This window comes from Peromyscus maniculatus, chromosome 8 (assembly GCF_049852395.1).
Source record: "Peromyscus maniculatus bairdii isolate BWxNUB_F1_BW_parent chromosome 8, HU_Pman_BW_mat_3.1, whole genome shotgun sequence".
NCBI classification, from domain to species: Eukaryota; Metazoa; Chordata; class Mammalia; order Rodentia; family Cricetidae; genus Peromyscus; species Peromyscus maniculatus.
The window spans coordinates 18948427-18961569 of record NC_134859.1 but is presented as its reverse complement, the minus strand read 5'-3'; the positions used below and the strand labels follow the sequence as shown (position 1 = coordinate 18961569).

At 46.2% G+C, this 13143-nt stretch overlaps 1 protein-coding gene across 1 annotated transcript in view; it reads right to left on the bottom strand.

Annotated features, from left to right (window-relative positions):
• Positions 1-2178: 2178 nt before the first annotated feature.
• Positions 2179-13143, bottom strand: part of Cramp1 (cramped chromatin regulator 1) — a 64405-nt gene continuing 53440 nt past the window's right edge. The window contains exons 14-21 of the mRNA XM_006971660.4: positions 12854-12935; positions 11508-11612; positions 11087-11265; positions 10333-10398; positions 9501-9732; positions 8483-8647; positions 7194-7339; positions 2179-3208 (exon numbers count right to left, since the gene is read on the bottom strand). Of these exons, the coding sequence (XP_006971722.1) occupies positions 3044-3208; positions 7194-7339; positions 8483-8647; positions 9501-9732; positions 10333-10398; positions 11087-11265; positions 11508-11612; positions 12854-12935 (1140 nt within the window). The 3' untranslated portion in view covers positions 2179-3043. The remainder of the gene's footprint in view (positions 3209-7193; positions 7340-8482; positions 8648-9500; positions 9733-10332; positions 10399-11086; positions 11266-11507; positions 11613-12853; positions 12936-13143) is intronic.

The window sequence follows — 13143 nt, the reverse complement described above, 5'->3', positions numbered from 1 at the left end:
TTCTTTCTTTCCTTCTTTCTTTCTTTCTTTCTTTTTTTTTTTTTTACTTCTTTAAAGTTATTTTTCCTTTCTTTTTTATTAAATTAAGACAAAGTACGGTATTTCCTCATGAATGCATCTGGCGGATCTGTTTTAAAAAGTACATGAAACGATTTCCCTCTAAATTTGTTTTGACCATTTCTAATAATATGATCTGGTTTAAAATGCTATTAAACTGAATGAGACTTCCCCTAGCAGTGAGGCCACAAGGAATGAAAAAAGAACAGGGTGGGGAAAAAAGGTTGACCAACAGATGAAATGTCCCCAAAGTCATACTCCCTGAGCAAGTACTCTGCCTCTACAGGATATATGAACTTCAGCCCGCCTGAGCATCTCCTCTAGGACATAATCCACGCCAAGCACCAGAGATCCTGGATCTCAATCTTCTGAAAAGACGAATCAACAAAAAGTCTAAGACATTATTATTAACAGAACATTTTCTCAGCCGGGCGATGGTGGCACACACCTTTGATCCCAGCACATAGGAGGCAGAGGCTGGCGGATCTCTGTGAGTTCAAGGACAACCAGGGTTACACAGAGAACCCCTGTGTGTAGAGGGGAAGGGGAGGGGAGAGTAGATCTCAAAAACGGATCTCATGTATATCACACTAAGTTCCAATGCACAGAGGAAGCCCTAGGTGAACATGAACCATCAAAACTGATGGAAAGGCAGAGAAAGGTGTAGAACCCAGGAGCCTTCCTTGCTGTTTTAAAAAAATCTCCAACCTTTAACAGTTTCCAGTTTTACATATGATTCTCTGCTACAGATGCCACTATTTATCCTTTAACATGGTGATGATGAGCAAATGTGTCTATCTGTTAAAGCAGTAGAATCTTCTGGAATCCTATCAAGTTCCCTGCTGCTAGGTGACAAGGGCTGTAGCCTCTGTTCCTCAAAGCAGTCTCAACCCTTTTAGAGGACACAGAGTAATATGTGCCTCAAGGCATTCATTGCCTGATGGGAATCAGCTCAGGAAACCAACTGCCTAGTTCTATATGCTCAGTTACCAGGATGCCTCAAGCACCCATGCTTACTGTGGGAGAGTCTGCTTGAAACAGTGCAATGGCAGCTAGCAATGGCTTAAGCTGAGCCTGGTGTCCTAACCACGCTACAGTCGCAAGCTCTAAACACCTTCAGTTAAGTAAGGGCGTGCTGACAGCACACAACTGGGTAAAGACACACCAGGGACCTCACCAGTCTGTCCTAACAGCACTGCTTCTGTTCTTCTCATCCTCTAAGAGTTTTAGATTGGTTCTGGTAACGGTCTGGGCCAGATCCTTTACCGGTACCAGTGACAGGAGAATCCTAGGAGGTGAAGGAATTTGCGGTCCAGAGCCACTATCCTCTCAGTTTCTGCCGTGGAGCCTGCGTTCTAGGATCTGGCAACTGGACAAGTGTCCCACTGGGAAGGCTTCCTTCCATCCCGTTCTTCACTGCAGATAGAGAGAGGGGCCTGGGCTGCTCTTAAGGACTACTGTGCAACTCAGGAGAAAACAGAGAGCAGAGGTGGCAGTTTCAGGAGTTAGGACTGTCAAGCTGGGTGTGGTGACACACACACCTTTATCCCCAGCACTTGGGAAGCAGAGACAGGCGGATTTCTGATCAGCACTTGTAGATCCAGGCCAGCCTGGTCTACAGAGTGAGTTACATAACAGACAGCCAGGGCTATAAAAAACAAAAAACAAAAACCCAAAAACAAACCAAAAAAAATCCTGTCTCAAAAAAGAAAAAGAAAACAGAGAGAGAAGGGAAGAGAGGGAGAGAGGGAGGGAGGGAGGGGGGGGGGAGGACCTGTCAGCCCTGGCTGCTGTGTGGAGAGTAGTGAGAGGGTAATGCAGGAGTCACCTGCTGCCCCGGAACCACAGCCATAGCCCCCTGAACACACTGGGTCCGCAGGAGAGTGACTGTGTTGCAGGGATCTGCTGAGGGCAAAGGAGGGTGGACTCTTGTTGGCACCATTCTCAGCAGGACGGCTACAATCGTGACTGCTGATCACTGTTGGGCTCCAGAAGAGAGCTGCTGGAGCACCAAGTGGTGAGCTCTTCCCGTACTCTAAACCCTGCTTGAGTCCCAGAACAGGAAGAGAGGCAGCCTGGGGCAAAGACACCCCTCAGACACCAGCAATAACACATGAAAAATCAGAGCATACATAAAGCTTTATCTGTAGACACAGCAGTGTACTGGGGTGGAGGGCAGGCAGGTAAAGAGGAATGGGATCTTAGGTCACCTAGAAAGAACTGGGCATTAAGCACAGCACAGGAAGAGAGCAGAGCCACCTACATAGAGGACTCCAACTACTCCCTGACCGTGTCTCCTAATTCTTAAACCACAAGAAAACCATTTCCAACCAGCTTTGTAGGACCCTATAAAACATCCATACACCCATACTTTCTTTCCCAATTCTTACTCCAGGAAGAACCAAACCTCTGCTAGCTACGTGACTCTGGGGTCTTTCTCTGCTTCATGGTCAAGGCATCCAGGAAGTGTATTGGCTTGCAGACACCACCAAGCAAGAGCCTGGTCCGCACTCACTGTCCCTTGCCACCTCACTGCAGACTTAACAGCCAAGTGGGGAAAGGATGTCAGAAAGCAAGCAGCAGTGGCGGTGGCTTCCCTGCACACAGGATAACAGCTCTCAAGACAACATGAACACCAGGCATGTCTCGAGAGACCCTCCAGAAGGCTTAACATGCAGACACACAGCTGGAATTGCCACACAGGCTACAGGACTGTGAGCAAGGGCTCTGATACTTAAAAAATTTCTCAGGTCTATCCACCTTTCTCAGAGCTCGTCCTGGTCTGTGTATGGTACTGCCCCTGCTTGTTGGGACAGGGCATGATCAGTTGCTCCTATGGCTGCATATCATATGCTGTTAGAGGTGCTCTGGTTCACCGTCTTCTGGGGATTCTGGGCGTGACTCTCTCTACTGTGAAGACGGTTTCGATGGGCCAGCCCGTAGACTTCCCTTGTGGACTCCAGGATGCCCATGTCACAAGGCACAGTCACTGAGAGAGGTCACCAACAGGATTACCACCTCCTCCACCATCAAAAAGAACCTCTCGGCGGCCAGGCTCATTGATGGACAATTCTTGGGCCAGGTCATTAAATCGAGATATGTAGTCAATGCTGTTCTCATTCATCATGCACACCAACTGGGAATCTACCACCTGTGGGACAGAAGGGACAAGAAGACCACATTAGCTGGAGGATAGCTTACCACCCTGACGAGAGGCTCTTGGCCCCCAGAGCAGATTGTCAATAGAAGGAGCCTATTGCTCTACAAGGTATAAATACGGACTTTCTGTAAGTACACACTCTACACATGATCCGAGGAAAGCCCCTGGGAACATGAAACATCTAGATGCTGATACTCCCTCTGATCCTCATGAGGAAGACAGCTCACGGAAAGGTCAACAGCGACAAGAGAAGGCGGAGATCAAACGAGCAGAGAGAGGTGCCTCCGAGGAGTTAAACGGGGCTCTCCAAAGCATCAGGAGTTCACAAGTGTGGGTACAGGTCCAGGAACATGTGAGGGAAGAAAGACCAAGTGCAGAGGCTATGAGAAGGCACAGAGTGCAGCTACTCAACAAACACTAGAACACGGTACTGTCAACACAGCAAGCAAGGTAGAGAGAACTAGTGGGAGGGACACAGAAATCTAAGTCTTGGGTATCTAAGGGTATTAAAGCCTGTGGAGCTGTCACCATTTACTGTTTATCGCCACTATAGTGGAAGACTCATGAGAACAGGGACTACTGTTCTGTCCATATAGTGACTGCAGTAATACTTGGTAAGACTTGCAGGAATTTTTCTTAGTGAACTACATAATATGAATGGCAAGAACTAAATTTTAAAATTCTTACTTGAAATGTTGAACAAATTAAACTTTGCCCTTTAAAAAAAGAGGGCTGGAAGGATGGCATAGTGTATAACAGTATTTGCTGCCACGTCTAACAACCTGAGCTTGATCCCCGGAACTACAGTGTAGAAGGAGGGAACACGTTTACAAGTCGTCTTTTGACCACTACACATGTGCATGTACATGCAAGTGCTTGCACACACACAATGTAAAAAAAAAGTAGAGCAAAGATAGAGTGATGTACACCTATAATCGCACAACTTTTGAGGCTGACACAGACAGAAGTATTGAGAGTTCAAGACCAGCCCAAAGTACATAGCAAGACCTTGTCCCACAACAGACTTCCTCCATCTATGTATTCATCCTCTGCTTCCATGGTATCAACCTGTGACCAAAACAGATTCCCTTCTCCCCATAGACTACACCCATCACTCTCACTCAGATCCCACTATCGGATCACTGCATTCATAAATGATTGCTATCACACTTCCAAATGATGAGGGCCCTCTCCAAAGGCAGTGGTCTTTAAAGTACAGAGTCCTTGGGAAGACCCTCTGCTGAATATGCTGGCTCTTTCTGCAGGTGAAGGTATCCTTCATTCACTTGCTGCAGCCACAATATTCTGTGTTGCTCATTGTCCTGAATACATCACCAGGGAAAATGCAAATGCTGACTTGAGAGTCTGGCTGGCTTGAAACTCCAGGATTCAGCAGTACTCATCTCATAGGTACCAGGGACTTAGTGTCCATACTAACTGGAAAGGAAAGAACAGTCTTTTGTGTGAAACATTTTCACTACAAGGAGCCCTATAAGTAAAGACTCCATAGTGAATGGGCTTGAGAAATGTCCTATATTGTACGAGAGGTTCTGGAGAGATGGCTCAGTCAATGAAGTGCTTTCCATGAAAGCCTGAGGACTTGTATCCCCAGTACTCAGAAAAGCAGGGCCTGGTACCTGTAATCACAGCTAGGGGACCAGAGACAGGTGGATCCCTGGAGCTTACTGGCCAGTCAGCTCACCAGAATCAATGAGCTCCAGGTTCAGCTTCCTGTTTCAAAGATTAAGGAAGCAGGCTAGTGCGATGGGGAGTAGATAAAGGCGCTTGCTGCCAACTCAGACAACCTACATTCAATCCCTGGGGCCTACGGAGGAGGAGAGAACCATTTTTTGAAAGCTGTGCTCAGATCTAACCCCTCACTACCTCCACACCACATAAAGACAGAGTAAATAATCAAATAAAATTTAAAAAATAAGTTGCAGAACAATTAAGGAAGGAGGATTTGTGGACTTCTGGCCTCCAAATACATGTGGACACATAAATACACATACCCCTACACATAAAGATTATGTGAGGAAGATTCACAGTATTGCTGTACCAATTTTTTTAAAGATTTATTTGTGTTATTTGTCTGTGTGAGCATATATGCAAATCTGTCTTGAGCCACTGTTCAGATGGTTCTAGATGGTTCTTTTTTTTTTTTTTTTTGGGAGCTGAGGATTGAACCTATGGCCTAGCAAGCGCTCTACCACTGAGCTAAATCCCCAACCCCAAATCTGTGTGCATACACCTGTATGCCAGGTGTCTTCTCTCTCTTCCTGACTATTCCTTTAAGGCAGGATTTCTTGATCCTGGGTTGGTTTTTTTTTTTTTTTTTTTTTTTTTTTTTTTTTTTTTTTTGAGACGGGATTTCTTTGTGTAGCCTTAGCTGTTCTGGAACTTGCTCTGTAGATCAGGTTGGCCTCGAACTCACAGAGATCCACTTGCCTGTCTCTGCCTCCCGAGTGCTGGGATTAAAGACATTATGGTACGCCATCACTGTCTTTAATGTTTTAGGCTGTGTTAGAAGTCACTAAGTCCCAAGTGATGATCCTGTTTGCGCCTTCGCACACTTAAAGCTGGGTTACTGGCAAAGGCTGGATGGCCAGGTTATTACATGAGTGTTCACAACCAAACTCCTGTTCTCATGACTGCAAAGTAAGTGTTCTTGATCATTTAGTCATCTCTCTAATCCATCCTTACATTGTTTTGAAATTGTCAAACCATGTCATGGTTCAGCTCAGAAGTCAAAGTATTCTATACCTCCACCATCTCAAAAATCCACACTGGAAAACTGAGAAACTAGTGTATTTTTGTGAAAAGTTGTGTTATATATATTAACCCACCCCACTCAGTCTTTTTTTTTTTTTTTTTAACTTATTTTTATTTTATGTTCATTGGTGTTTTGCTTGCATGTATGTCTGTATTGTATGTATGTCTGTATTGTATGTATGTTCATGTATCAAAAGCCCTGGAACTGGAGTTACAGACCGGTGTGAACTGCCATGTAGATGCTGGGAATTGAACCCAGGTCCTCTAGAAGAGTAGTGCTCTTAACCACCGAGCCATCTCTCCAGTCCTGGCCCAAAAGTGTTTTTATATTGTTATTATTGTTTGATTCCTCCCGACCCGCCACCCCACCCCACCCCCGAGATAGGGTCTTATTCTATAGCCTAGGCTGATCTCAAATTCACAGCTATCCTCCTTCTTCAGTCTCCATGCATCATGGAAAAGCTATTTTGAATATTGTTTTGAACTGAACTTTCCTTCAAGTGTTCAAGTGTCTGGCCATAAAACTTGAAAGGCCTTGATATCCAGGGAACCAGCTTGAGAAATGCTGCTTGAGGATCCTTCTCAAATGGTGTATACTCTGGTCAAGTTAATCAAGATGCCTACAGCTCTGTCCCTAGCCCCACAGCTGTCCTCGATCCAGTGCTGGCCCTGTAGTCCTAACTAGTGGGCATACGTAGACAATGCGAGGACCTCTGGATGAGGTCAGACAGCCTAGCCCAAACATGGAAAAGAACAAGTAGACAAAGGACAGAACTCTACTGCAGAACCTGTTCCCAAGTTCCTCAGGGTCATGGCCACAAAGCATTACAGGGAAACGCTACTCAAAGGCTTTCTGCAGCCAGAGCAGGAACGGTGATAAAATAACATCTTACAACTTCCAAATGGCACTACACCATACAGATCAGGTAGCAGAGACAGCCCAAGGTTATACCGCACTCTGCCTGCCTTTGGTGACTTGGCTCTCTACCCTGACCCTAGGCTTCCAAGGTTAAGAAGCCTACAAAGTCAGCTGCTACTTCCAGTTTGTCCCAGTGCTACCAGATCTAGATACAGTGCATGTTCTTGTATCTGACATGTAACAGTCCCCATGAACATTCCTTAAGACCCACAGGACCTAGGAGGGACCACACAGCCTCCAGGATGGGATAGGAAGTGAAGTTCAGGAGTGTGGCACTGCACTTACTTCTGCAACATCAGCAAGAGACCTGGACACAAAAGAGTCCCTTGAATTTCCATCCAACAAGCTAGGGCCAAGCAAAGATGTGCCGCTGTTGGCCCCAACAGCAGCTGGTAGCATCTTCCTGCTCTTCTCTGGGGATATGAAGCTGGCTGTAGAGAGAAAGCTGAGTCAGGCATTGGTGTCCAGCTAGCCCAGTCAGGCCCCTCTAGGTCTCTACCTTCACACTTGTGTCAAGGGCTACAGATGGCATCATTATGCTATAACAGGCTTTTGTCATCTAATAATGTTAGTGTACATTCACCTTTATCATTTTCCAAGGGCCCCATGGTACTGTACTCTTCCTATATTGTATTCTGTGTCCAGACCCTCACTGATGGACATTAAATTTGATTCTGATTTCATAGATTGCAGATGATTTTGCTCATCTGTTTCTTGTGATAACAAAACCACTGGGCAGTGGGGCTGGTTCCCTGTACTTCCCACCAGGCATAGTACCCATAATCAAGGATGATCAAGTTTGGAACTGTAAGGATAGAAGCCTAGGTCCTGGCAACTATAAAAGATAAGCTTAGTCACCCATTCTCAATACACCCACTAAAGAAACAAGTAATAGTGAAAAGCAAAGAAAGGAGATTTATTCACTGCGGCACCACTGGGAAGAGGACAGAATAAACAGGCTCAGTGATTCCAATCCCCACACCCATATTCAGGGTACTGACAGGTTTGGGTTTAAATAGGGGTCAGCAGTATGAATAATTAATCAATCTTGGCCAATGTGTGGTCCAAGTCATCACTGACCCATCACCGCTTCAGCTTCAGTCTATCCCACAAAGAGGTTTAATAAGTTACAAGAACTGAATGGAATCTCTTCCTGGGGGAGAAAAGACACATTCAACAATTCTCCATATGTGGTCAGGAACACCACCACAAGTCAGCTGCAACACACACTTCAGAATATTCTACTGAATATATAAAGAAACTGAGAACATAAAGACAGTCTGGTCTGTTTCTTTCTTTGTAAGAGCCCAGTAAGAAGGTTGGGCTAGCTGGACAGACTGGAGAAGGCACTGAGAACCAGATGAGTGAGTTGAATGTTCTATTTGTACTGGGCTGAGGGCTCTCAGAGTCTATAAGCATGCCAACATTCAGTGAACTACACACAGAAAATCTGCACTTTCCTCTATGTAAATTACACTTAAAAAGTTAACTCAGACATAGACACCTTTGAAATGAGCAAAAGAGGTGTAGCTTGACTCCCATCTTGGAAAGAAGAGTCCTCTAGAAACACTCACCAAACAAGCTGCTGAGCGAGGAATCTGTGGAGTCGCTGGGGTACCACTGCGGGTCATGAGTGGGAGAGGCAATCCAGTTGGGTTGGGGGCTGCTGGATGGGGAAGGGAGACTCTTGGAACTGTCACTGCCATTCAGTTTTGCTGGAGAAAGAGGAACTCCTTCACCTGTCAACCAAAATCCAAGGTCAGAGATGGCTCCCTGAACCCAGAGCAAGGCAGCAGGGGGCAGAGGCTGTGTGTACTGCTGAACCCAGGAGGCACTGGGCCCACACCAAAGGGACAGCAGTTGTCTACAAACAGATGGCAGAGCCTTCAGGGCAATCTTCATGGTCATTCATTTGTAAAGCATGAAGGTGCCATAAGAAGGGCACAATGCAGAACACAGCAGGCAGCGTCAGGCCCTGTGCCCAGAGTGCTATGCACCAGCCCCATGAGAAACATGAAGTTCCTGATTCTATCCTGTGGGGTACAGAGTTCCCATCTTCTACTGAGAAAAGTAAGGTTCAGACAAGTCAGGGACCTATCAAGCCCATGGGTTAAAAGGCTGTGAATTCAAGTCTGTCTGAACCCCACAATCTGAGTCCTGTCAGCAGGCAACAGCTGTGCCACTACCACCAGGAACACCACCACAGAGTGGGTGGGGTCAGCCCATGGTAACTATCTATGCAGCTACTTCCTGAGCACCACCTGCAAAACATGGAAGTTGCCTCCCAGAGATGCACAAACAGGAAATCGATGCCCAGGCTTCAGAGAGCCTTCTAAACCATCCCATTCTTATCTCAAGGTAGGAGCAACCAGACCACTAGCGGCCCAGCTCCCAGGTAGTGCTCCTGCCAGAGCCAGGCAAAGGTCCCTTGTAATGGTAGATATTAAATGCTAAAATTTGACGGCTATACTGGAACTTTACCAGCAAGTTTGGCAAATACTTAGGCAGACTGAGTGCCCTTTGGCAAGTCTGGCTGCCCTATCCTAGTCAGTACCTGGTTCTGGAAAGATGTGCACAGCCACCTGTACTTACTGTACTGGCCAGAGCTGATGGCAATCTCAATGATGGAGTCACTGATCTGTGTGGCAGGTTCTCCATGTGAGAGAACATCCTCAGGTGGGCCAGGTAGGGATATGTCCAGCAGTGCAGAAACATTGGGTGGAGAGAGCCGAGTGCTGGAGCTCTCTGATGAGGGTAAAGGTGTGGAAAGGCCATTCTGGAGATGAGCCTTGGGCAGCTCAGGTAAGGACAGAACAGACGATCCCTGCCAGGAGGGGGACAAATATTGTTCAGAAACAAGGTGCCCATCAGCACTTGTAAGAGTGAGTGAAGGCTCCATCTCCAGCCTGGCAGCTGCAACAAATGCAGAGGTCCCCAGTTCTTCTAAAGGAAGAGCATACTCAAGAAATACACTTAGAAGAAAGTTAAGCCGGGGTAGGAAGAGCCTTTTTCCACTGGTGTAATGCTCAGAAAGCTGTCAGCTGTCTGGAATACCAGCACTCAGGAGGCAGAAGCAAGGGGATCTGCATGAGACTGAAACCAGCCTGGTCTACAGAGTAAGTTCCAGGACAGCTAGAGCTACATAGTAAAACACTGTCTTGAAAAACTTAAAAAAAAAAAAAAGCAAACCAAACCAAAAACCCCAAAAGAGAAAGCCACCGGACAATTATGTCCTGCTCCCCAGCCCAAAAAACACAGTCCTTTTAGACCTGGAGTTTACTGCAGGAAGCTGGAACCAGGGACAGCATGGTTCATTCATTTGTGAGGCAACAGGTAAGGCAGGGGAAGGACAACAATGTTGCTGGGAAGCAAAGTCTGTGCACTCAGGGAGGATGAGGCACAGAAGCCCTAAAGTGTATAATACCTGGAAACTGTCTGTCATTGGCTCCTGCTCTGGTCTTGGAACGCTGATAAACGGGTCACTAGTGCCCTGGAACAAGAAGATAAATGAGTGGTCCACATTGAGCTGGGTTAACAGCCAAGTGCTTGTTTGGTTGAGCACCAAAGAAAAACTCTTCCCAGTCATCCCAGTCTCCCTAGAGCCAGAGGTGCAGGACTGGACTGTGTTCCAGGCTGGAAATGACAGAGAGTCACAGAGTGTTGCCTCTGCACTTATAATATTTTATTGCTTTTTAGGAGGAAACATAACAGCTCAGTAAGAAGCTGGCCACATACTCTCAGGCTCTAGGGCTCCATGGGATCACCCCATCCACCCTCCTTTCAAATAGGCCAAGAAATCAGAGCATTTGGAGATTCATTAAAACAAGAGTGGTCAGGGCCATATGAGCTATTCTCCACCAACATCCAGCAAGCACTTAGTACTACCTGAGTAGGGACCCAGGAGCTGATGTCACCCTCTGAGTTGAAATGCAGAACTACACTACCATGCATGTTTTAGCAATGGATCTTCAGCATCACACAGCATATACGCATGTCTCTTCACTCCTCCCACTCTGTGTTCCAGGGTAGATGTTCAAACCTTGGCTTCTCTGGCTTAGGGTCTCCGGTAACACCTCAGGCCTCCAAAGGTGCAACAGCAGGGTCCAGTATGACCCCAGCTCATGGCCTTGCTCAGGAAGCTTTCAGTAACACCAAATAGCTCTTATAAATGTACTCACACTTATGGAACTAACAGGGTCTCTATTCTGGTGTGGTCCAGTGTCACTCTGCCCCGAGATGGCAGTGGTTACTTGTTCTGAAGACAGTGGAGAGACGCCAGATGAGCCATCGGTATCTAAAACTGGCAAGGGACTTCCAGGGATGATGCCAGCACTTTGAGCTGCTAAGTCGATGGCACCTGGCAACAGGAGTGATATATCAAATCTCTGTTCCATAACACTCCACTCCATGATGTATGGCCAGAGAGCTTGGGACAGCTTCTCCCTCCACCTCTCTTCAGTGAAGAGCCAAGGGATTTGAAATACTCTTAGCAAAGTAGTAAGACATTATGCCTTAGAGAAGAAAATATTACAAAGATGTATGACAAAAAGTGACTAAGGAACCTCATTGTGGCTGTCACTGTGCACATTACAGACTTACTGGGCAGGTGACTGGTGGCCTGAGATGGGAGGACCTTGGGCACTATCGGTCGAGACAGAGCTGCTTTGGTCAGAGAAGACTGGATGGGCCGGAACCAGCCTCTCCCTGAGGGGAAGATAAATGCAGTCACATCAGCTGGTCTGTCTATGCCCTACAGTGCACAATGGGGCTGGGGAGGGTTTCCTGCACAGACACAGCTGGGGTCATAGCAAGTTACTCAACACTCCAAACACCCGCTAACTTGGGGAGTGAGAAGGATTATCACACAGGCTCCTAAGAAGGAGATCTACGTTCAGTTCCCAGCACTCGCATGATGGTTCCCAACCACCTGTTAACTTCAGTTTCAGGAAATCCAACACCCTCTTCTGACCTCGATGGGCACTAGACAAGCATATGTTGTACATACATACATGCAAATAAAATATCCATACACATGAAAGTAAGAATAAAAGAAAACAACTCATGAAGAGACTGGAGAGATGATTCAGTGGTTAAGAGCACTTGCTGCTCTTACAGAGGACCCAGGTTTGTTTCCTAGTACCCACCCAGTGCCTCATGGAGGAGATCTGACACCTCTTCTGGACTCCATGGCCTTTTGATGTGCATATAGATACTTTCACATACACAGAAAAACGAGTATATATATATATATATATATAAAGAAGATTCATAGGGGCTGGAGACATAGTTCAGTAGTACATCAGTTGCTCAGCTGCCTACAACTCTAGATTTGATGCCCAGAATCATAAGCAAAAAAAAGATTAGTTGCTGGGTGGTGGTGGCACACACCTTTATTCCCAGCACTCAGGAGGCAAAGCCAGGCAGATCTCTCTGAGTTCTAGGCCAAGAACTCAGAGCAAGATCCAGGACAGGCACCAAAACTACACAGAGAAACTCTGGCTCGAAAAACAAAACAAAACAAAAGATTAGTCAAGATAAATCAATAAGCATGTGTGTTTAGATTTTCTGAGGCTTATGTCAAAGCCCTAGAGCAACCAATGAGTTTTCAGATGATATAAATAAAAAATGTGATCATATACCCTAACAACACATGTATTTTATAAGTGCCCATCATGACTCCACAGGCAGGAAGTGAACACACTCTACTGAAGTGAACTCGGTGCTGCCAACAAAGACAACAGAACACACCTCTAAAGAAGGTACACTCCAGCCACTGGCAGTCATCTTGCCCACAGTGGCAGCCAGGCCCAACATGAGGGCACAATGCACACTTAGTATAGCCAGTAGAATGGACACAGGTATGTTAGAAATGCCACACACATAGCCTGGAAACCCACACCTAGAGTCCCACAGTGAGGCATATCCTCAGGAATGCCTGGCCTTACCTGCTATTGGAGAATTAGACAGGATGGAGAAGGAGCATACATTGTGGGACTGGTTTTCAGAAGGTCTAGGGAGCAGTGTCCTCTGTGAGGAAAAAAAAAATGCACATAATAAAGGTGATAAGAAGACATCAGTGTCAAAAAAGGTCAGCCTAGAATGCTGGGAATAAGACCTTTCCCAAGGAAAACTGAAGAAATATTAGAAGGATCTAGTTAAAACCTAGAATGTTCTGGATTTGGCTGGAAGACAGATACAGGCATCTGTTTATAAGCATGGGGTAGGTACCTGAAAG